The sequence below is a fragment of the Copadichromis virginalis genome, linkage group LG17 (genome assembly GCF_057382275.1).
Source record: "Copadichromis virginalis isolate Kocher_CV1m ecotype Utaka linkage group LG17, C_Virginalis_male_GT1.1, whole genome shotgun sequence".
NCBI lineage: Eukaryota > Metazoa > Chordata > Actinopteri > Cichliformes > Cichlidae > Copadichromis > Copadichromis virginalis.
In genome coordinates, this window is record NC_140634.1 from 36633868 (window position 1) to 36660030 (window position 26163).

The 26163-nt window shown below is 40.5% G+C and overlaps 1 protein-coding gene across 1 annotated transcript in view; it reads right to left on the reverse strand.

Annotated features, from left to right (window-relative positions):
* The window catches only part of LOC146689846 (copine-8), a 105423-nt gene that overhangs the window by 9332 nt on the left and 69928 nt on the right, over positions 1–26163 (reverse strand). Inside the window, exons 11-17 of the mRNA XM_085435791.1 lie at positions 25251–25326; positions 21478–21531; positions 21301–21362; positions 8372–8418; positions 7446–7627; positions 6303–6430; positions 1409–1511 (exon numbers count right to left, since the gene is read on the reverse strand). Coding sequence (XP_085291917.1) covers positions 1409–1511; positions 6303–6430; positions 7446–7627; positions 8372–8418; positions 21301–21362; positions 21478–21531; positions 25251–25326 — 652 coding nt within the window. The remainder of the gene's footprint in view (positions 1–1408; positions 1512–6302; positions 6431–7445; positions 7628–8371; positions 8419–21300; positions 21363–21477; positions 21532–25250; positions 25327–26163) is intronic.

Here is a 26163-nt window from a genome sequence, read left to right on the forward strand (position 1 = left end):
TTTTTTATTAAATTCCCTCAACTGTGCACAGTTCACATGCGCTTTCACCCCTCTGCTCATTTGCACACAGTTTTGTCTTGACTGTAAATGTTTACAATCCAGAGTATTTATTTATGTTTAAGATTTGGTCCACAGTTATTTCGGCGTGTTTCCTAACTTTTCCCATCACAACACCGCATGTAACCAGCACAACAACAGAAAACTGTGACTGCTACCCGTGCACTATAGTGCACTAACCCTGATGTGTGAAAAGCACACTGTGACTTGCTGTACATGCTAACCCAGTATAAAAGGAGGATGTAGCCATGGCGATGTCACCCGCTGGGTTAGGCCTCTACACTTTGAAGCTTCAAAATGAGCCACCACACAGTTCTTATTGATGGTTTTTTGAAGTTACTATATTTGGACAAAAGGGCTGAATTATCTTGGTTTGCAAGCTGTCTCCAAAAAGTGTACAGACATGCATTGCTCAGTAATAGTCTAATAGTATATTAGAATTTCTCTCAACCGAAGCACAAACCACACAGCTATAACATTAATCAGATAATCCATTAAAAATGCCCCAACAGGCATAAACACAGTAGAGAGGTCTACTTCAGTGAGTGAAATTAATAGAGGGAAACTAATAAACACATATCAGAGCCAGCTCCCTGTGTTGGGAAACCTGTCAATTAAAACAGCCATGCTCCCAATCCAATTATCCAGGTGGATGAGCTTTAAAGAAATCATCCCACTCAGAATTCTAGAAATGAAGAAACTATCCACAGAGGCCAAAACTTATTCTTGTATGAGGCTATAATTATGCTTTTTAATGCTATAAAGTTGGCCGTTTTAACATGAGAGTCCATGAATACGGACTCGAGAGGATCTGCAGTTTTTGCCACTTCTGCATTTTCCCCTGTTCTAACCCTCAATGATCAAAACTTCAGATGATACAGTAATCATCGAGCACAAAGCAATTTTCATCTATTTAGGGATGGGAACATCATCAGTGCTAACAAACTATCTAGAAGTGTGAGATTTAGATTGTTGCACCTTTAGCTAATCAGGTTGTGTTTTGATGTTTGATGGTTGTAGTGTTGTGGTGTTGTAAATATATGCGAAATGGGGCAGCTAGCATGATGGTCACGGTCATTTCTCTTTGCATTCGCCTCCATGGTGATTCGTTGCTTCTTTAGCATAAAGTACTGCTTCGTAAAGTTTAATTAAGGGATGAATTGCTTCCTTCCTTGTTTGTCGTTCATGTTTTCATTATTTCCTCATTCCTTCAGCCAGTTTTTGGTTTTGAGTGGCATTGGCTTTATTTACCATTATTATAATTAAACTTTTGCAACTAATATTTCTTCAAAGGGTGAACTTTCTGAGAGGTGCAGGCTCAGGTGTTCACAGCTGCTCTGCACGTCCTTACATTGACAATAGATTCCTTGGTCTGGGCCATGTCTGAGATGACCCCGTCTGTGATGATGAGGAGCACAAAGTACTGGGAGCCATCCTTCACAGATGCTGCGTATCTGTACAAAAACACACAAAGAAACAATTTGTGGTTATTTCTGATCTCCTTACATGTTTTTGTTACAAATACAGCTCATTACTTGAGTAGATTATGCATCACACTGTGTAGTTTAATTACATGTAAAGCATTTAGTGGCTTTATTTAATAAAGAGCAGAAACAGATCTGTGAAAACAGGGTGGTATTGATGCTCTGGATAACAGGATAATCTGTCAAACACATCTTTATGTCAGTTTCACAGATTCTTGTCTTATTAAGAATTTTAGCCACTCTGTTACCAAGTGTGTCCTTTCACTCCTGTCTGAGTCGTGACCTGATATTATTCCAACTGCTTCAGTTTCTTTCAAGCATCACCTTTCTGTGCAGCAAGCTACGTCTCCATCTCCTAATAACTTCCACTATAGACCATCACAACACTGTAGATAGAAGGATGAAATATAGCAAAACAAGTCGAGTCAGAGACAGCGAGAGACCAAGGAAGACAAAGTCGATAATTACTAAGCTGTATGGGGGAGTGGAGTAAGAGATAGCAGAAATGATAAATGGGGGCTGTGCTATCAAAAAAAGAGATGCAGAGGCTGGACGGGACTTAAAAGAACTGCAAGCCTAAAGTTGATAAATAAGTCTTACAGTTGCAAAAAGATGTTACGTGTCCCCATAACAACTAGAGTTTAAACTTTTTAATGAGGTTATGAGGAGGAATTTATGCAATGTGTTCTGATTAGTTACGTTCTTATCTCACACAGCTGAACCAGGTCTGAGAGTTAAAACTTTTAGAGCAAAAACAGAGTTAATGATCTGCAGTCTGGCTTGGGGGAGGATAGAAGTTTATGAAAAATGCAGCCTTGTTTACGTCTCTGAGAAACGCTTAGCATATTTATGTTTAAAGACTTGGTGATATATATATATATATATATATATATATATATATATATATATATATATATATATATTAGGGGTGCAACGATATTCGTATCGATATTGAACCGTTCGATACAGTGCTTTCGGTTCGGTACGCATATGTACCGAACAATACAACATTTGTAATTTATTTTATCAATTCTCCTTCTGATGATGCTGTCTGTGTTGAGCGCTCAGTGAATCTGTGTTCGACTACTCCGCCTAGGCTGCATTGTCCAGCGCAGATCCACTGAGCGCTCAACACAGACAGCATCATCAGAAGGAAGAGCACAGGGCAAGCTAGCGAGACAGAAGTTAAGCTCTCCTTGCAACAGGCAAATTGAACCTCATTCAGATCTGGCGTTTGGAATTATTTTGGTTTTCATGTGGCGTATGACCCTGAAGGTAAGCGAGTCATGGACTAAAGTAAAACAGTATGTTGGATGTGCCATGCAATGCTCAATTACATTGGTGTGAACTAGTGTGTTAGCGCAGTTAGCTCGTTAACGTGTTGGCCGTTTTTTTGCTTTCACTTTGCAATCGCGCGAACTGTGTATAGAGAGCGACAGCACTGATCTGTGAGTGATGATAATTTGCACACCAATTCCTCTGACATCGTCTTATCAATCGTTAGCTTACTATGCAAACATGACAAGTGAAATCTCCCGCAGCTTAAACATGTGAGAGGTTGATCGGGCAGAGAATCGCTGAGCTTATGTGAGTGAGTGTGTAAAAGCATTTCAGTTCTGCTGAGCCAAATAAGACAGGTCGGGGTGAAGAAGTGACAGCCAAAGAAAAGCTTACCACAAAACGGAGAAGTTATGACAAATCAGACTATAAGGCAAAAAGAAAGTGCAGCTTTATGGTTTCATGGACAAAAGAATTTCTGTGGCTGCGATATGACGAGCTAAATAACCAGGGCTGCACATAAGTGGTCCGCAGGTGCGCATTCGCTGTCAAAATAAAAAACGCGCACAAGGGTTAGGGTTAAATTTAAAAACTGTACTTTTGAGTTAAAATATATATTTATAATTTTAATAAATGACAAATTAAAAATGCATGAACATTTTTTTGTATCGAAAAAATATCGAACCGTGACACCAAAGTATCGAACCGAACCGAACCGTGAATTTTGTGTATCGTTGCACCCCTAATATATATATATATATATATATATATATATATATATATATATATATATATGCATGCTGCAAGCATACATGCTGCAGTTTTGATTGGGTTTGTTATTTGAACTGAGGAGAAGAATATTTCAGGCACAGAACAAAAGCAGCATAATGAACAGCTTCACTTTGTTTAAAGAACTGGCCTGGCTCTGAGTCAGGGGTAACAGAGCTGTGCTGTTTCTTATTGTTACTATTCAATTCAGTTAAATTTTATTTATATCGCTCCAAATCACAACAACAGTCACCTCAAAGCCCTTCATCTTGTGAGGAAAAGATCCTACAAGAAATACAGAGAAAACCCCAACAAACTCCCCTTTCACCCGCTGGGCCCATGTCCTCATTTGAGGTTTGACAGCGGTTTAGTAGATAAAGGTGAAAGGCTTGGACATGAATTGAGCTGCGGTTTGGGGACTGGCAGTGGCTCACGGGCCTGGCAGATCCCCATAGTTTACCCATAGTACTACATAGAAGTGAAGAAGTGAAAGAATTGAAAAGGGGAGGGAGGGTGGGGCACGTAAACGAGAACAAACAGCTTGTAGGACTTGGGGAACCTACATAGATGAGAACCGGAAGGAGCGTGTTTGGAGGTGTGGTCCTGCTCCTAAAATTCAGATACTTTATCTCCAATTAACAAGAAGAAACCAGCAGAACAGGTTCATGGAGGGACACAAGACACAAAACATGCTGTGGAAATGCAGAGTGGTGTCTAAAAATAGAGCAAGTGAAAATTCCAGCGTAATTACGGGAGGATTTAGGGTCACCTGATCCAGCTCTAACTATAAGCTTTATCAAAAAGGAAAGTTTTAAGCCTAATCTTAACCTCTTAAGCCCCAATGCTCCAGATACAAGGGCATTGTCTGTCCCTGTGTGTTGGCCCTGCGACAGACTGGCGACCTGTTCTGAGCTGTGTGCGTGTTTGAGGTTGCTCATGCCTTGGTGGAGAGGACGGTCTTTGAATCATTTAACATGTCTGACTTGTTCTCTTTTGCTTCGTGACCAGCTTCTAGACTTTGGTGTGCTGCTCTTCCTCTTGATGGTAAAGGCGGTTTGTCTGTTTCCTTTAGTTTAATCAATAATAAATACCTTTTGATTTAATGCCAACTTTGCCACCTTGTCTCCTTTGGACACTTTTTTACTTCCCAACAACCACTGAATATTTTATGTGACACATGGATGTATAACCTGTGACCAGCTGCATCTCCGTGTGGTTCAGCAATTGCAGAGTCGGCAACCTCCGCCAGCTACAGCGGATTGTTAAAGCAGCTGCCAAGATCATCGGAACATCTCTCCCTCTGCTACGGGACTTCTTCCACAAGTGCTGCATCAGTAAGGCCTCCTGGATCGTGCTTGACCCCTCACATGGACTTTTTTCTCTCCTTCCAATATTCAGATGCTATCGCAGCATCGAGGCTCGATCCTCCAGACTGTAAGATAGCTTTTTCCCCACAAGCCACCGGACTCTTGAACTCACTACAGGCTCTCCCACTCCCCCCAACAAACACACCCACACAAACTGTTAACTAACTGCCTCTATTGCACTCCACATACCACTGCCTTTGTAACCCAGATGCTGCTCTATGGACAATCCTGCTCTCAAGAATCCTGCTCATGGTCACTTTAAATCACTTCAACCTGTAAATTGTAAACTGTTATTGATCCTTTTACCTTAGTCTTATCTGTGTGTGTGTGTGTGTGTGTGTGTGTGTGTGTGTGTGTGTGTGTGTATATGTATGTCTTTTGCACTGAATGGAAATGAACTGAACTGCCTCTATATTCTGTACTATATATAGCAGAGATGACAATAAAGTTTACTTTGACTTTGATAACACACACCACAACCTGGTGACAGGCAGTGCTTTTGGGCTAATTATGGAGTTTTCCTGCTGTACTTGGGCACTCAAAACACTTTATACAACATGCCTCATGTAACCTTACAGGCACCTTTTTCTAACATTCACACATCAGAGAGCAACTTGGGGTTCAGTATGTTGCCCAAGGATACAAAGGGATGCAGATTGGAGCGCCAATGATCGAAGCGTCATGGCTTTATGCTAAGCTAATCAGTTGCTGTTGCTCAAAGGGACTGACCAATGGGTTGGAAAGGGCTCAAATACTACATAACCAGTAATCGAAAATGTGCAAAATACTGAACTCATTACAAGCTGGTTAGGCATCTGTGTTATGCTCTATTTGTATGTGTAAGTACACGATTAAGATGTGAGTAAATTATCTCCTAGATATGAAAAGCAACCTGACGAGAGACCTCGCTATAATTACATACTTGCATGAACAGATTCTTAATGTATTTTTCTTTTGGAAGTCTTTTTCTTGATTGTCCGCCTGCTCGTCTTCCCCCGCAGCATAAATTACGTTCTCATCGGTATACAGACACAAACAAACACGCAATCATCCGTCAGGCACCTTCTCTGTTTGTGTCCCGAGGTTTTTCTCCTGCACTCTAACTCTTCTTAGCTACATTACAAACATCTGCTTCAGAGAGCTCATTACAGAAAATCCAAGAACACACGTTGAGTGTCGGAGTGAAATGTACTCTCCGTTCTTTCACGCGTACTCAAATGATACGAAGTTCATTTTAAAGGAAGTGATGACAATTACGACAGCGTAAAACAGCGTGCTCAGCGTACAGAAAAGCAAAAACCGAGAGATGTAAATCAGACACTTAAAATCACTGGTGTACGTGTGTTACCTGGCCACATGGTTGATAACAGGAGAGAAGTTAGTGGGGCCGTAAAGCTGAACCGACTTAAGACTCTGGTAGTAGGCTTCCATTACACCATCAATCCCTGCACAATATGGGTTCTGAGGGTTCCCGTTCTGCAGAGGAAAGAAGAAGAGGGGATTACCTTCCATGATTGATTTGAGATGCATTCAGCAGGGCCACAGGAAGAGGGAAAGCAAGTGAATCATTTATGTACTCTCTCACTGGATGTTTGGGGAAATCCCATCCGTTTGGCAACAACAACCATGCCACAAGTAATTAAAATCACCTTTCTTCCTCATTCTGATGCTCACTTTGAACTTCAACAGGCTGCTTATTAGGGATGGGTATCGTTTAGGTTTTATCAGTGCAGCTGAATCTTGCATCTTTTTGAAAGAGCGTAAACACAAAACATTATTTTATTTTATAAGCTGGAATATGCAGAAAATAGGTTTAAATGTTAAACAAATTTCTTCACGTCAGAGACAGTTTCATATAATAAATTTTTGCTTGATGCATAAAGTTAAAAGATTACAAGTTTTTAAAAGAGACCTTTTTCTTTTGATTAAATTTTATATGACGGATTATGCATAAAAATAGAATTCGGCTGAAAGGTCTATTGCTTTACTCAGGTTGTGTATCATGTTTTTAAAAAGTAACTAAGTAAGAAAGTAACTAATTACTTTGAAAATAAGTAATCAGTAAAGTAACAGGATTACTTTCTTGGAGAAGTAATCAGTAATTGGTAACCAATTACTTTTTTCAAGTAACTTGACCAGCACTGGTCAGGACAGTTTATCCAGTTTATATCGAGGAACCTTTAAGACAGCAGGATTTACTCTGAGACTGCTGGTTGCAACAACTTTCATTGTCAACAACACCATATATACATATATACAAGCCACGAATCTACCTTTCAGCTTTGTGAAGTGAAAACAGTTCAGTGTGAATACAAATGAATAGAATAAATTTAAAAGTGTTTATGTAATTGTTTTAGGGAAATAGTAATTTTCCTCTCGTTCCCTCTCTTGCGCTCTCCAACACTAATCATAGGTCACCTATTATAAATGACTCTCCATTGACTGCAAATGGCTGCTAATTGCAGGGTACAAGTCTCAGTCCTGTACTTACCAAAGCAAACTCATGGGACACCCGTCCATCGGGTGGCAGTTTGGCTCCAAAGCCAAGTGCAGGGAACATCTTATCACTGTCGTAGTCCTGAATTATCTCTCCGACTGCCTTCAGAGCCATGGCGTAGGCATTCAACTGGTAGGGGCTCATGTAGTGGAGTGAGGTGGGCTGGGCTGGGTTACCTGTTGTGGACAGAGACAGAATCTTCAAAATCACAAGTAAGTTAAGTCCAAATTCGGAGATTTCCTTCCAGCAAGCACATAAAACAGACCGGGCCATCATGGATTGTCAGAAGCTGCAGGAACCATGATCACTGCTAGAATAGCTGCCTGAAGTTGTAAATGTTGTTTTACCACTTCTTGATTTTTCGCACATCTTTGTCACAGAGAGCTCGTCCAAAAGTAACCATCCAATAAATCTCTAGTGGTTCATGATGTGTAAATTTGTAGAAAAACACTTGAGTCATGATAGCTTCAGCGATGGAGTTAAATTAGCTGCTAATTACCTTACAGCGGCGAGAATGTGTTGCTTATTTTTTTTGTTTTATCTATCCGTATGCGACTTTTTATATCGCTACGTGGGTTGTTTTTAATAAACTGCGGTGGCTATTGAGGGTTTTGTAATTGGCTGACAAGATCAAGCGCACCTCAGCCTCTAACACATTTATTACAACTACAGTTGAAGAGTTTTTATTTCATTTAATAGGACAGGCTGAACAGCCTCAATCGTCCACCTACTACTGAGCTCAAGGGTAGATTGATAACACAGCCCTTTAATCACGGCCATCATAGCACGTTACCGCCAGGTGTGATGGAGAGGGCTATTAGGAAACACTTGATTCTCACATCTGCATATATTTGAATAAATGCTCTCCAGGCATTCAGGGCACTCTGTGTGTCTAAATGTGTGTTTATGAGAAGACTCACCATTGGAAGCTGTGAAGTCGATGGCCACGGTGAAGTTAATCTGGGTCCTTGTAAGACAAAAACACAGAGATAGAGATGGTTTAACACTGACAGCACTGAGCACTGAGCAGCTCCTTCAGTGGGAGACTGCGGCACCCACGGTGTGGGACGGAGAGATTTCGCAGGTCTTTCCTCCCCACTGCTGTCAGACTCCACAACAAAGACTTTAACTGAACAAACACACACATCCACACATGTGCAATAACACTAAGTGCAATAATCTTTTCTGGCATCGTTGTATTTTTACTCAGTTGTATATAGCATTCGTATTCTATTTTTATCTTATTGTATATTTTTATTCTATTTTATTCTACTGTATATAGTATATTATTTTATTCTATTCTGTACAGCTGTGTACTGTATTTATTCTTATTGTATTCTAATTTTTGCGTCATAACTTTTGCACTGTCCACTTCCTGCTGTGACAAAACAAATTTCCCACGTGTGGGACTAATAAAGGTTATCTTATCTTATCTTATCTTATCTTAAAAACGTCTGACCAGATTATGGCACTGGATCACCAGAGCTCCCATAATTCAGAGGCTTCGAATTCCCTCATACTGGCACTCAAGCAAGTAGCTGTGATATTTCAGTGAACGGTCGGAAAGCTGCGGATGACCAAAAAACATTAGGATTCATGCTTTAGAGATCATGAATGTCGCTGGATTAGTCTTGCGAACAACTGGGAAGTTGTTATCTAAGAGAATGCGGAAGCAGTGAAGATGGAGGAAGACTGAACAAGACCAGGAAAAATAACACACCACGGCACCCGGGATGAGAAAGTGGCACATCTCGCTTCATCAAAACATTTTTAACTTGTGAACCTGCAGGAACAGGATGTGGTTAAGAGCTCTGTAGGCCCACTACAGGTTTTTTCAACAGCAATCCTCACCTCGCTGCCGCACACACAAACACAAAAGCCTCTTTGTCTACCTTACACACGTCTTAAACACCCAGCAGCTCATCATCTTTGGCGCTGCGCAGGGGGGTGCAGAAGAAGAGTGAGCGAGCGACGAAAAGTTCATGACACATTTAATGATCAGCCCACACGGCAGGGGGGCTCTGACATGTGTACATTAATTAGACTGTGTAGGTGGAGCTGATTGAAATCATAGCGTCTTTGTGTGCTGTGATATATGTCGTTATACTTTCTAATGCTTAGTGTCACCCTGCTAGCACGAAAGATCGAAATGATGGTAAATCCGTCATTTGCTTACCTGCTTCATACTTCTTTGCTGTGAGCCTATCATGATGACTTTAACTCTGTTTTTCAAGAAGCATTCAACTTTTTAAGGACTGTTTCTTACTGTATACATGAATCCCCAATATTAGCTTATCACAGATATATCAGTACAAAATGTACAAATTGTCTAACATAAAGATTTACAGAATGAAATCAATATTTGGAGCAATGTAGAAACTATGTAGTAAAATAGTCCAGCAAAGTAGCTGCAAATCACTTGTAGCTGAGTAGTATAACAAGATGAGGTGGTTTACTCAAGTGCCTTCACTGTATATTGATAACTAGTTTTTGACCTGTTATATTTATACTATATTTAACCAAAATTAGTAGCAATATCAAGGAAAAAGTGCCTTTTTTCTGATGCAAGTACAGGAGGGCCTTGCCTCCTAAAGGCAAAGCACCAGACCACCAGCTTAAATTATGTTTTCTCTCTTTACTGCTCACCTTATTTCACTCTGCGTCATAAAAATCTGACAGAGGAAGTCAAATTTTGTCCCAGTAAACAGGCAACCGGTAATAATAAATAACAAAAAGGGAATGGCAGAAAAGGAGGAATGCAATTCCCAGTTTAACACATCTCGGTGAAACATTAGTGCAAGAAAACAGCAATGCCATTGTTGCATCAGATGAGTCAGAACTATGATGTGCAATTTTAAAGCTGCCAAGAAAATAACAAACAAAAGCAGGGACAACATCAGAAGCTCCAAAATGGGGAATATTGGCTGAGTCCTTTTCAGAAGTGAGTTGCAATTGTTGAGTCACTCTCATTGATTAGCATTATCAAACCTCCACAGTTTGACTGGGAATATTTTGGGCTGCAAAATCTACAGTTAATAGCAGGATACGAATGACGTCAGAGTTTCTGAGATTTAAGCGGAAATTGTGCTTCATGCTCAGCATCTTGTCACGGTCCGCTGTGACAGACCGTGCGGTGGTGTGTATGGTGGACCCAGGTGCGAACACAGGTGAGCAGACGGGAGTGAACTTTAAACAAAAGCGAGCCTTTTATTGTGGCTGATGACAAGGTATACAAATACAGCAGGGATAGCGTGGCTAAACAGAAACCTAAACTGGGAATAACTAAGGTAAAGCTATGACTAAGAATGCAATAGACCGGGCATGGAAACATAGAGGGTGGAAACACAGACGACGCGACACAGACTACATGAAACACAGAGACTAAATACACAAGAGGGATGATCAGGGGAAGTGGCCACACATGGGAACACAGCTGACACAGATAAACATAACAAGACATGGCAGGAGTAAACAACACTGACGGGAGACTGTCAAAGTAAAACAGGAAGTACACAGAGGTGCAAACAGGAGGAGAGAGAGAGCACGGGCATAGTGGGCTGGGGAAACATGGAAATGAAACACGAGGGGAGATGAGGGCTCACAGATACATAGAGGGGCACACAGGGGATAAGAGTCACAAGGGGAAGTCAAATAAGGAACAACATAACAGGACAACTCAGGAAACATGACCTAAATAAGGAACGAAATACAAAAATACAAGGAACTGAGAATACTGGGCCCACATGGCCCAGGACCATGACACATCTATTAACCAGACACAAATCCGAGCAAGACTACGGTTTAACTGGCTTTTGATGATATTTCTGGATTGCAGTCTAAAGGTATAAATCTAAATGTGAAGACATGAAGGTTGTTAGGCAACATGCTGGTTTCCATGGTATATTTCTTGGTCTAGACTTACATTCTGTCTGTCTGTCAGTCGACACATAAATAGTTTTAAACACACACACTTCATTAATAGTCCCTTTTTCTTTATGCCAAAAATCAGCAAACAGCAACTGCAATAAATAAATGATATAACTAGTAGAATATTTCCAACTGCAGTTATCAGCCATTTTTGCACTGAAGGCAAGCAAATGGAGATGTGCAGCAGAGCACTGCTGCAGAACAGGTTGAAAAACAAGATTTTCTGGCAGTCGTGATAAGGGATTTTCACAGGCAGTGGTCTTCACCACAACATCACATCTCTGAGTTTCAGTACAGGGAGAAGAGCTGTGAGCTTAGCCTGTCTTATAAACTAAACCTTATCATTCACACTTCCCTGAACCTTTTCAAGGCTGTTAGCAGCTTTATCAAGTCATTATTTATTTATTTTTATTGGGCAGTCTACATGCCCACCTCTTGTCAGATTCCCCCAAAACTTCAGCAGACGTCTTACTTTTGGGTTTACTTGCTAAAGCATGACTCTAAATAACTGAAAACAGAACAAAGATCCCCTATTATATTCAGGGATAGTGCTTTGTTGTTGTTGTTTTTGTCTCAGTCAATGCATTATTTAATATTAATGACATGTACACAGCTACGCACAGCAGATGGACAGTACAGTATGAACAAATACACCTGACAAACATCTGGGAATATTCATTCAGCAGTATTGGCACAGCAGTGGGTTGTGGGTCTTACCCATCCACAGTAGAAAAAAATATAAAAATAAGATACAATGTATTGTTTTAAAATAAAGGAATTTTCCATATTCAAGTCTTAAGCATGTTTTTTTTGTAGTGACTGAAAATTACAAAAACATTTTCTGTTTTTTCAATGTATAGTTTTGTTTAATTTTTAATGTAACAGGTCAAATCACTAAAACCCTTTGTTTATCATCCTGTGACAACATGTAGCAAACTTTCGAGGACCCCAACAATGTGTTTCTCGCAACGGTTTCTTCTTTCGACACGATGTTCTGTTAGAGTTCAACAAGTAATAACTACGGCTATAAGATATGTAGTATGTCAGCAGCATTCGGGGTAAAGGAGGAATGCCTCTTGTACTGTATATATACAACATTATACAGTACATAACACACACACCAACTCCAAACAATAATAATTTAGAACCTTTAAGGGCGAAAACACAGTCCTGCCAAGGGTGTCAAACTATGTCCTTGATCCACTCATGGTAGCAACACGGCAGGAAATACAGGAGTGTGGTTGCAAAGGCTGAGATGGATTTAGAAGTCTGACACTAGCAAACAAAAGTGAAACAATACTGAGATGTACGCAGTAATGCACGCTTACTCATTGCAGATTCAGCACAGACTGCAGCCAGCAGCTCTGCAAACCACGCTTAAATTCTGGCAGCTACGAGGCTAAAAGCCACCAACGCTCATTAGCGTTTCTTTTTAAAACCCAGAAAAACTTACAAAGTTGAGGAAAGTCATACAGTTACTGGAACTTTTTTTATCTAAAAGTGAGAATGTTCCAACATTTTAAAAAAATGTCCACAGAAAGACTACTTTCCTGTAATACCCAAATGCCAGTGGGAACCATGTATGCATGAGTGCACTGAGTGGCCTAAAAACAGCATCAGAGGTTGTGTGATGTGACTTCTCCTGATGATATGCAAACAGATGTTGCTGGTTGGACAGTATCCATCTGGCTAGAGGAGAGGAAAAGAGGTAAAGCGAGTGAGACGAGAACAGAGATAAACAACCCATACTTGCATTAAATCTGTTAAATTAGCCAAACACAGCTATTGGCAAGCACATTGGACTTGTTCATCTGCAAGGTGCATCGCCCAAAAGTCAAATGTTGGCATCCCTTTCAAGGGTTTTTAATACCAATCTTTGTCTTGATGTCTGCTCCTCTACCTAATGATAACCTCTCAAGCAGAGCCCCCTCCTGCTTCTATTCTGGTTTCAATGCGCAACTCACAAACCAAAACAAGGGGAAACAATATCTGTCACTATGAGTGACAGGGCTGCTTTCAAAGACACAACTCAAAATGAAAGATACAGCCAACAATTCATCATTTTATCTTTGCGGTCACAAAGAGAGGCCTCTTTGTTGAAATTCATGGGTGGCACTAATGCTTTATCAAAAGGATGAGGGAAAGACTGAGAGCAGCAGTGCTCTGGAGTGAGTTGAAGCTTTCCCTCCCCAAAAAGAAAATCAGTCATTTATGCTAATGTTGCCAGCAGATCAAGTTCCTAATTAGGTCCAAATGAACAATTAGCTGATTGGGATGAAGCTGCAAAAAAAGAGCTATCAATCAGAAGATGAGAGCAGTGGGAAGAGAGACGGAGGGAGGACTGAGGCGAGATACGGGAAAACCAGATGAAGAAATTCCTTTGTAGCCAGTCGATCCAGCCCGAGACACAGAAAGGATTTCTAGGAAATGTGTGAGAAACTAAATAGCTGTGTGTCCTGCGCTTGCACACATGGGTGTGTTTACATTTTTAGGTTTGAGTGTGCATGCTTGAGTGTGTGTCTGTCCACAAAGACCTGGTCTGCCCATTATGCAACTGGAGTAAGTGCAACTGGACCATTACAGTCCATTTAGGTTTCAAACAGTGAGACAGCACTTGGCACTTAATTTAGTCACACAAGCGTGTAAGAGCATCCAGCTCACGCTCCCAAAGCACTGCCAAGTTTCAAAGTGCTCTCTGACTTGCGGTGCTGCTGGGAACACGGTCTTGTTTGTAGGGAGACTTGATGATGCGATTTCTCCATTAGCAGTTTAGCGACAGAGCAAGTAAACATGCGGTATGTGCGTCTAATATGGATCTCGTCCGCCCAGCATTCAAATATGACTAAACTGTCTCCCGTTACACAAATATGAGAAATACAGGGATTATACTTACTACTTCTGAATAATAATTTCCACATGTGACTGTAACCAGAACTCAGTTGTGCATATAGATTGTACAGAAGAATTCACTGGCTAAGTGTTGTGGGCACAAACAGTCTTCAAATGCATTAAAAAGTTCAATTCCACGTGCTGGCTTCTATCAAGGGTTTGGAATTGTACCAATTCTATCACTTCAGCAAGGTCATGTTGTTGAAGAACTTTATATTATAAGGTAAAAATCAGACAATAATATGCTCCCTATGAGCAAGCCCTTGCAACAGCAGGAAGGAAAAAACAATAAAAAACATGGTAGTCTGGTGCATTTTAACACTAAGAGACCTTTGGCTTGTGCTGCGATCGGTTGACAATAACCAAAGGTTAAATGCAGAGTGGTGTCTGTTGATGCCAATGCAGTTTAGATGTCTTCTGGGGTGGAGAATGCATATGTATGAACCAAAAAAGCCACAAGCTTTCTTAAAGCAATTAAACTGTACTTTTAAATTTAATGCATACACCAATAAACTCAGCTGCCTCTCAGACAGACAGACAGACTGGAAATCCACTGCTTTGCACTGCAGCTGGCACTCTTTCTTCTGCTCTGCTTGGTACATGAATTACTGCATGGAGCAGGTTCTGGGTAGTGTGACCCCCAAAAGCTTGCGGTGGATCTCTGGAGCAGAAGACAGTGCCAGCTGCACAGCTGCAGTCCAAGATGTGAAGAGTTGAAGTCCCTCTGGCTGCGGGACAAGATCGTCTCTGCATTAGCACCTCAATAAAACCAAGGACAATAGATCTATTTTCAGATCCAAGCCAGCCGGTGTGGAAACAGGTTATTGTAAGGGGTGGAGCCACCTGGTTAGCAGCAACTGAACTTTCAAAATAAGAGTGTGAGGATCAGAGGCAAGAGGATTCTCTTTAATGCAGAGAAAAAAAATAAACAATATCGAGAAAGACTTGTCAAATATAATGAGGCATCTGTTAGAATCTGTTTGTTAATGCATCACAATTTGTGTGAAAACTAATTGTGCAAATAATATTCCACAAACTGCCAAAAACAAATGTCTAAACTGGTCAGATCTTGCAGCATTCAGTCAGTATAGCGTATTATAGCCAGCTAATTAAAAAGTTAATGAATAAACATTATAATGAAAAAAAAAACAACTAATTTTACTGCAAAAACAGGAGTTAGCAAAATCCCCCTGGGTAGTCCCGGATGGAGGGAAAGGATCCATGACAGGACCCTTTTTCCATGGCAAAGAAGTTTCAGCTCGTATGATAACAAAGCTACCTAGCACACACTGAACTTGGGGAAATGATGCAAACAAGAGCATGTAAAAATAAAAAAGAAGGTGAATCTAGAAAAGAGAAGAAGGAAGTTTGGGATAAAGACTAGCAGCCCATTCACAAGGAAAGGGAGAAATGAAAGCCTGATTGGCTAGAGGCTGTCAGAGAGCGTATGGGATACATGAGAGCTTGTGATTGGCTATACATTGCCAAAAGCCAGAAAATAAAAAGGAAATAAGGTGCAATGATTGGCTCAGTGCCTTAACAGGCTAGACGGAGAGGTATGAGAGCATGCAACTGGGGAAATGTGAAGGCCTAAAATTGGACGTGGAGAGCTTTGAAAGACTGAGATTGACTAAAAGATTATTGAAAGTCAAAAACAGGGAAACGAGAGTCTGTGATTTGCTCAGGGCCATTGAAGACTAGATGGTGAAATCTGAGAGATGCGAAGATCTGACATTGGAGAGTGAGAGGTACGAGAGACTTGGTATAGGAAGTTATTAGAGCCTGAGATTGGCTAGAAGCTAAGAGCACCTCAGGGTCCTTAAGGCTTGAGGTACAGAGAGGATGACATCAGAATTAAGTCTGATATGTAAAGCATGAGAATCAAATGACCATGGCCCAGTGGCTAAGAGAGGAGGATGAAAAAGAGAGGTCTGAATAATGCCGAGGGATTAGACGGCACATGAGCGGTCCAATTCTGAATAAATTTAGACACAGAGGGATTGACGTAAAACTGAGAGGAGGCAGAGTCTAAAATGTATCCAACTTCAGAACGTTTAACAAGAAAACATGAAAAGAAAAAGGAAGAGCACTTACTTAAGGCTCTTTTGGCTTTGGCATGAATCAGAAATTAACAGCAGAATTGGGTAAAATCAGATGTGGAAATGCCAAACTGAGGACTGAAACAAGAAGCACTCAGAGAGCACAAACCACCCCCAGCTCACTCTTGTTATTCCTAAGGGAATATCACTACATTTTCTAAAAATCCCTTTTCTTTCTTTGTGCTTTTTAAATGTAGTTTTGTAGTGCAGTAAAAACAAGTAGACTTTTGTTGTTTGCACATAAATAAATAAATCTAAACCTGCCATCATGTAATATCTTGCAGACTGCAGAAGACTAAAAGAAACCAGACCTGAAAATAGAGAGGTGGCTAACGGGAATGGACTGGCACAACAAAACAAGGATTCTGCACTTGGCTGAGATGTGTGTTAGTATGCACTGTGACTGGCTAATTTTATTATCTTGATGGCATTTTATGTGTTATTATTATAAGAGAAGCTTATTAGAGTAAAAGAATGATGTGCCTCTAATCGGGGCTATTGATGCTCCGAAGAAACAGATCAAAAATCAACTCGGGCCAGTTGAGTTTCAATTTATCGGCTTTTCCCAGAAGCTGCGTCTCTCATTCTGTAAATTGTGACAGACAAAAACCTCTCTAATAACGCCAACACAAAAAAATCCCTTAAGACTAAAATGGCTAAAAGTCCATTTTATTTACAAGAACATTTTGATTCTTTCTTTCCCCACACAGCTTGGTTTCCTGTCTGCGAATGGGCCCGGGGGGAACTCTCAGGCAACAAGGCATACGAAAGAAGCCGTAATTCAAATGAAAGCAAAAGCTACCGTTTAATAACTGTGAATATGTTTGTTGTAGAAACTAAGAAATTGACACTGACAGCTATTTCATTGTGAAGTTTAAATGGAGGGAGCTGCTAGAGGGGTTGAAGACAAAAAAAATGTGAAAAGCAGGCACCACAGAGGATCTGAATGGCCAAATGTTTATGGTTGGGATTATTTCATTAGAAGGTCATCCAATCACAATACAATCAGAGAGGATTCATACCAGTCAAACATGTATTCATGCAGCATAACAATGAACTTAAACATGCATCCAGTCTTAAAGTAGTCTCGCGACGAGAACAAAAATGAGGTCTTGCAACATTCCAGTATTTTCCCAAGTTAGTAGTAAAAGAAGACTTTTTAGCAGATAAATACCCAACCACCACCACCACCACCAGCTAGTCCGTCTGCTATTTACTGCAGCACCAGACAGGCAGCTTCCCAGATGAATGTGCCTGATCCCATCTGCCGGTGGATCACTGACTTCCTGACGGACAGGAAGCAGCATGTGAGGCTGGGAAAGAATGTCTCGGACTCCCGGACCATCAGCACCGGCTCCCCTCAGGGCTGTGTTCTTTCTCCCCTGCTCTTCTCCCTGTATACTAACTGCTGCACCTCCACCCACCAGTCTGTCAAGCTAATCAAGTTTGCAGATGACACCACCGTTATTGGACTCATCTCGGACGGGGATGAGTCTGCCTACAGGAGGGAGGTTGAACGTCTGGTGTCCTGGTGCAGCCACAACAACCTGGTGCTGAATGCCCAGAAGACAGTGGAGATTATTGTGGACTTCAGGAAGCACACAGCCCCACTCCCCCCCATCATCCTGACTGACACCCCCATCACCTCTGTGGACTCATTCCGCTTCCTGGGTACCACCATCACCCAGGACCTGAAGTGGGAGCCCACCATCACCTCCGTCATTAAGAAAGCCCAGCAGAGGATGTACTTCCTGAAGCAGCTGAAGAAATTCAACCTGCCAACACGGACGATGATGCAATTCTACACTGCAATCATCGAGTCCATCCTCACCTCCTCCATCACCGTGTGGTACGCTGGAGCCACTATCAGGGACAAACAGAGACTGCAGCGTGTTGTGCGCTCTGCTGAGAAGGTGATTGGCTGCAGACTCCCATCTCTGCAGGACCTGTACACCTCCAGGACACTGGGGCGTGCAGCTCGGATCTCAGCTGACCCTTCTCACCCTGGACACAGTCTGTTTGACCTGCTCCCCTCAGGCAGGAGGCTCCGGTCCATTCGCACCAGAACCTCTCGCCATAAGAACAGTTTCTTCCCCTCTGCTGTTGGACACATGAACAATAACCGTATGACTGTTCCCACCACTAACACATGACCCTACGCTGTGTTCACTGCATCATTCCATGTTTGGCACTGATCACCACCTGCACTCATGTATATATCATGTATATATCTATCTATCTACTTAGCACTTTTAATTCTTATTCTCATTTTTATTTTCATGTCTATTTAAGCTTAATTTATAACAGTATGTTTGCACTGAAGCACCGCAGCAATTTCCTAATGTTGTAAACCCGCTCAACATTTGGCAATAAAACCCTTTCTGATTCTGATTCTGATTCAGTGAGTTCAGTGTTACTTTAACTGATGGCGTGAGAATAGTGAGAGTGAACTAAAGCAGCTAAGTTTTATTGTCAGAAAACAAAAACAAATCGATAAAGGAGGGAATGAAAAATACAGTGATGATGCTTTTAAATATGCAACTGTAGAAATGTCATCTATTGTTACCCTTGAGTGTGGCTGCTTTAAAGTAAGCTAAATGTGTCCCTTAGGGAAAACGTTTCTCTTTGGACATTGGCTGCTTTTTTGTGCTAATTGTCCATCTAGTCTTTGTGCCTGACCATTTTTTCCCCTTTGTTAAGTCGCTTTACACTTATGAATCGCTCAGTAGTAGCTCAAGGCACAAACCAGTGTTTTGTCCACTAATTTACAATTAGTTTGGAGTCGTAGCAAAGAACCCATTTTAAATTCAAAAAGTTTTAAGAAACTGGACAAGGAAGACGTGACAGTTCTAAAAAAAAAAAAAACTACATACAACAGATGGTTAATATCTTAAATTTATGCCCTTAAGAAATAGGAAAGAAATCCACCAAGTCAACTGATCCATCTACTGTTCACCGAGGCCTCATTGGCAATGATCTCGGTGGAAGAGTAACTGTCAGGAAGCATTTTTTGGGAAAGAAAACAAGTAAGCCATCAGACAGTCATCTGGTAAACATAGTGAAGGCTATGTCAAGGTTTGGGGATTTTACGAGGATTGATGGAATTATAAACAGGAAAGTACCATCAGATTTTGATCCACCATACAATACCATCTTGGAAGCTTCTGATTGGAAACAACTTCATTTTTCAGCATCACAATGATCCCAAACACACTACCAATGCAATCAAAGCATACCTGGATAGAAGAACACACAGTGGAACACTATCAGTCATGGACTGGCCTCCCCAGAGCCCAGACCGCAACATTGTTGAAGCAGTGTGGGATCACGTTGACAGAGAACAGAACAAAGTAGCCAGTTTTCCTGTACTTCAAGCATCCAAGGAGCTGAAGACCAAGCTCCTGGCTTTTATTGTGATAGCAATGTCCCCCAAAACAATAGTAAACTTCCTTTATATTCAGTATTTGGCCCATACAGATTACATTACCCTACGTTTGCTTCTCTCCCACTCCCTTATGCTCACATGTACTATATTTTAATACACTTGAGTTCCCAATAAAAGTGCTCTCATTTCCATATTTTTCTGTTTCTGCTGTCAGATGAAATGACCATGAAGCAGTGACACAAACACAGCCATTAGGACTAATATAAGCCAGCTGTCACTTTGAAGCCCTTTTTCAACCCTTTTTGCTACTCTGCTCAGCTAAAATACTAATATTATAACAGCGATGACGTCTGAGAAAGATATCACCATTCACTAAGTTTAGGCAAATGCCTCTGCTGTGATTTCAGCTATATTTATATGTAAAATGATCCTTCTACAAATGGTAGGGACAAAATGTCTTAAGCTTTCTGTTAGCAGCTGACGGCTCGTGGAGGGCAAAAGAGGCAGAAAAGAGGTGCTGCAGTAAAAGTTTTACATTTTTGAACATTAAAGTCTAATTGGGCTACTTTAACCTCCTAGGACCTGCCGTCTACATATGTGGACATCACATTTTGGGTTATTTAGACCAAAATACTCAATTTTGCTCTACATGGGCCTGATATCCACTTATGAGGACATTATACTGCTACTGTTCTTTCAAAATTTTAAATGAATATCCTCATATGTGGCTCTCATTTTTCCTAAAAACAAAAATAAGGTAAAAAAAAAATCTGGTAATTCTTTGTTTTTACATTCATCGGGCCCCAATATGCCCAAATATCAAAGAGAAATTAAAAATGCATGTCGTGGAAGAGTTTGGGTCTTAGGAGGTTAAACTTTGATTAAAGATTTCTGAAGTTTTAATGAGAATGAAGATTTTAATGTAATCAGGGTTTTTGGGGAGTTGCTACTAGTTGTACTGTAGTTGAAAAATTACATTTTAGTTTTGTGCAGAAGAGAAAAAATCTATTTGTGTCCCCTCCTGAATTCCAAAGGCAGCAGGAAAAGAGGAATACTCGCAACTTTGCAGACACACACACACACCTTTCTCCACGTTGACAGTGAATCTAATGTCTGTGTCTAATGTCCTCTTGCCTGTGAGTCTAATGAAAGCAGAGTGTGTGGGCGAGCATTTCCACCACGCCTGGGTGCACGCGGTCAACCCTCCTGAGCAACATACATACACAAGCACATGCACAGAGACACACAAACGAGCACACACGATGGCACGAGGCTCGGGCAAGTGCCAAAACACAATACAAGATTACACACAAGGACAGTCTCTCCCTCTCCACCTTTCACTTTCTTCCTCTCACATGCAAATGCACTTTTTTTCCATCTGATTCACTCACACTGAGGGATCATTATCTTTGGCACATTGCAGACACTGAGCAGTGATGGGGCCGTTATCCAAGCAGCGACGAGCACACCCAGCATGTCAATCCTCATTAAAAGACTGCAACCCCCGACTCTCAGCGTGGGCTCGGTGATTGCATAGTCATTGACCTACCCTCCTTTGATGTAGTCCAGGAAGGTGACTTCAGTGTCCACCAGGAATGACAGGAGGGTTACCTGTAGGTGATAACACCTCAGTCAGCCCAAGCACTGTCGATGATGTAACAAAGTTATTCTGTCTGACACAATAAGAGTGCCATATTTCAAATCTAGTTCAGAAATCATTCCTTACTGTTCCAGAGTTGAGGTATTTTTTCTTCTTTCCTTTCTTCTTTGGATTTACCACCTAAAGAAAGAGCACATTTTCTCCATTAAATTCAAATATACTTTGTAAATCCATCCCTTAATTTGAGTGTCGTTTATAAGTTTAGAAATGGTAACGTGTTTTAAGTACTTTTGCTTTTTTTAAAAAAAACAACAACACAAAGTTGTCATATTGTCTAGTGCCAGACTGATATAGGATTTTTTAGATAGATAACGATATTTGGCAATTTAGGCGTCAGTTTTGGATGAGCAGGCGACTAAATGCCACATAGCTGAGAGGAGCCGGCCCTTTGCCGCATGTCTTTCCTTCCACTTTCCTGTCAATCTTCACTGTATCTGAGTAATAAAGCCACGTCCCATTTATATTCAACAGTGTTTTAGCAGATAAAGGTGAAAGGCTTAAACGTGAATTGAGCTGCGGTTCGGGGAAGGCCTCAAAGGGGACTGGCAGATCCCCATGTACTACATAGAAGTGAAGAAGTTAAAGAATTGAAAAGGGGAGAGAGGGAGGGTGGGGAACGTAAACGAGAATAAACAGCTTGTAGGACTGGGGGAACCTGTATAGATGAGAACCACATCTCAACACTTTTCAGCATAATTTATTACTGGTTGCTGGATCCTACACACGGCTGCAGTTTTTCAGCCGCCACACACAAACACCAATAACAACAACAGGAACCAATTCATCTGTTTTAAGCTGGCGAGGCAGCACACCGCGCCCCCCCGCCACAGATATCAATAGATCAGCAAACAGCTAATATCATCCCACTACTAAATCAGTCAAGCTTTAATGGTTACACCTTGTAAGCAAACAGTAGCAGATACAGAGCAATGTTAACATTACTTAAAAATAATGTTTCCAGCCCTCTGATAAAAGTAGGCATAATAACTTCTCGCCAACTCCTGGTGGAATTATCCGGCTCTTCAGTTGCTAAATCTGGTAAGAGCTCCATTATACTCAGCAGCTATTTTTTAAATATTATTTTTAACTTCATCTGTGCACCATCTCCTCCTGTGAAAGTAACATGCAATGGACATTTAGAGCTTCTTCTCCAAAAATAATTTAGTGTCACAGCCAAAAATACTGTTAAACTATCTCAACAGAGTTTTGGGAAATAAAGGAGCTGATAATTCTCTTTTGGTGCATTCCTACAAAGCTTCCTCAAATATGACTGCTCATAAAAATACTCAATAGTCTACTGCATGTGACTTACACAAAGGTCAAGGGAGATGTCTTCACTTTATATGCAAACATAACAACATCCTTCAGTGTAATACCAATTAGATTCTGTAAAATTAAAGCATGCTTGGCCCTAAATGCTTCAGTTTGTGGGGATAATATGTGATAGCTGAGGTGGCTTTGCAGTATACTTCATATCCCCTTCATCGGTCCTCAGATACTTCCTTCCCTAAACCAGCAGCTACCATGCTAGGACCATTCAGAGACTTGTGTAATGAGGGGACCAGACACAACCTCCTTTTGAATGCCAAACAGTGGATATTAAATCTGAGCTTTATGGTCTAATTTAGCTGTGCCAAGGTTAAACAGGAAGACAGAAGGCCTCGGGGAAACAACATACAAATGTGTGGATTTATGCATTTCTCCTTGGTTCACTTTGGACTGGCACCCGCAAGGACGCATTTGGCTCTGGAGGTGAATTGAAATGTGATTGTGACACAAATACACACAGAGACACACAAACAAAATGCATTTAACACTGCAAAGTCTTTGTCTCGCTTGCTGCAAGTCGAGGATTAAGCAGTACCACGAAAAAGGCCAGAAATCCCAAAATGACTTGTGTGTGTGTGTGTGTGCGCGCACATCTGAGGACTATTAGGCAAACAGCAGCTGTTTAAAATGAGACTCCCCTGTGTGCGTTCTTCTCTGTGTGGTGCCCTGTTAATCAAGAAATGTTGACTCTTCCTGGGAGAAGACAAGCCAGCGATCCATCATAACTGTCAGAGATTGTGTGTCTGTGTGTGTGTCACAGACAGCCAGGCAGAATGGAAAGGAGTTTCGGCTTAGTTTTGGTTCACTCTGCCAGGAGAAATTATTATTTTATTATTATTATTTACACTTTTCAAATTTTTCAAGCAAGTAATTTCCCCAATTATTTCTCCACATAATATATGTGGCCATATGGTTCAGTACTTTTTATGTGTACCAAACAATCTCAATCCTCCTATTTTATTGCAAAGATATTTTTCGATATTTGCTGTTGAATTGCCTCTCAGTATTACTCAGGATGAAAGGCTGCAGTTGTAATAGAAACTTTTGTGTTTGGCAGCATCCAACAGTAAATTATGGTCAGAGGTTACCTTGTTTAGGTGTAGGCTATTAGCTTTATGACTACAGGATGAACTTTGATATGTGTTTAAAAAGAAAAGGCTTTTAACAGTGGGTTTATAAAGCACGTAAGTTAATGTAAACTGTAAAACTCACTAGAAGATTCAGCTCCTGGTCTACTCTCTTTCTGCTCTTTCTTGAATTTTACACTAGCTTTGTAACTGACTATATATCATAAATGTCAGTAACATTTGCAGTTCCTAATCCTTCATATTGTGTATGCAGTAAAATGAAGATTGCCCTTACAGTTAGACAAACAGAAATTCGATGCTTATTGTTTTGATCTGCTATTAGTTCTTAACGCCTCAAGTCAAAGCGCCTTGTTTTTACTTACTTACTTACTTATAAAGGCATTTGCTCTATTATAATTGAACCAACCAACAAAACTTGCATTTTCATCTTTGGTGAGTGAAATTTTGCTTTTTTATTTGAATGTTTGCACTAATTAAACAGTATCTGTGCACCTTGCTAACCATGATAGCTAGCATTAGCTCATAAATTAGCACTTCACCCTCTCATCTCAATGTCATCATTTTTTGCAACAGCACAAATATAGTGATAGATATAATGCTGAACTTAAGGCTTCAAAATGGCGTGCGATATATACCATCTACTGCAAAGTTCATGCTATCAGCAACAACATCAACTGTATCTGTGAAAATCTGTAGCTTCAAATTACTGGCTTTATTAAAACTGGCTTAGAGTCAGTCCCTTCTTCATTTTTCCCTAACACTTACGATACATTTTGACTTCAGTGAAAGCCAAATTCAGAAAACATAATTGTACTCTTTCAGTGTATTGACTGAGGCTGCAGTTCCTCTGGAACTGATGGGGAGTGTGTACACCCACGACTGCTTTAGTCTAACCTTACAAAATTGTCACTTAAAAGTCTGGTAACTAGATCTGCTCAAAGGAAGATTCAGCTTGTTTTAACATTCAATATCCTGTGTTTGAGACAGCTGGCATTATTACTGTGAAATCATTCATGTTCACTAGACTAAAATTTTAGCAATGGCTAAGATTATATAAATGCTTAAGCTAACATAGTGTAACTAATGTTATATCTTGTAGAACCATTAGTAGGAAACTTGGTAGAACGTTAACACTTTCTGTTCTGTACAGTTGTTTCTCTTTTTTACTGTTTACATTATTTAAAGTTCAGTGTATTTTTTGCAGTACAAAATTGAGCATTGAGAATGCTGTAAATGTCCTTGGATTGGAACTAATTACATTTTTGGTATCATGACATCACACACAGGTTAAACTTCAGCAGAAAGGTTCCAGACAAAAAAAACCCCCAAAACACACTGTAAAACCTGTACACTGGTCTCCATAGGAGCTTCAGCTTTGAATTTAAATACACTAACATTCCTATACATGCAGGAAAAACTCACCTCATAGACGTTGAACTGGCTCTGTCCTCTGGATAGTTCTCTGTAGCTGGTGCTAAATTCTCCAATAAAGTCATGACTACAAACAGAAATGAAGAAGAAAGGAGACAAGAAAGAGAGCTTGAAAAAACTTCAATCTTGTCAATTAATTTTAATGTAATTTTTCTAGTTTCTAATCCAGAGATCATTAAAAAGCCAAAAAACCTAAAAAAAAAATAAAAAAAAAAAAGGCAAAAGAAGTTGTCGTCTTGTGATTTAACAAGATTCCATTTTATGTTTGAAGTTTTTAAATCAACATGAAATGATAAGAATCCCAGAAAAAAAACAACATCATATACACCTCAGAGCAACAATTAGGAGGTTTGTTGTTACGGAGGATTAAAGCAGGATTAAAACACTTCATGGACAAAAATCACTGCCAGCATTTCTTCCCCACTGAAAAAGATACACCAACACACTATGGCTCAGATTAGGAGTGACACTGAATAGATTCCAAAGTACAAAGAATAGAGAAATAACTCCCTGTTAAACTACAGCTTGACAAATGTTGCTGCGTTTTCTTTCTGTCTGAATGCCAGCAGCCAGAATCCAGACTCGTCATTAAGCAGTCAATCGCTGACGATCGTGTACTCAGCTTTCTTACCTACTGAAAACATAGACTTCTGTTAATTATGTGTGACTTAGGGATTAACTGGGTGCAGGAAGCTGACATGTTGAATGTTAACGCAATCAAGACACGAAGTAATAAGGAGAGGCACTGCTGTCTGTTTATCAGTGATTGCTAGCACTGAGGTTATCAGCGCATATCAGATTAATATCTGTACAATAAGCCCTGAAAGCCTTACAGTCACACTCAGCAGTTCTGGAAAACTATCCTGAAAAATGTAAAAATGCAGAGCTTTAACAGTTATTACTT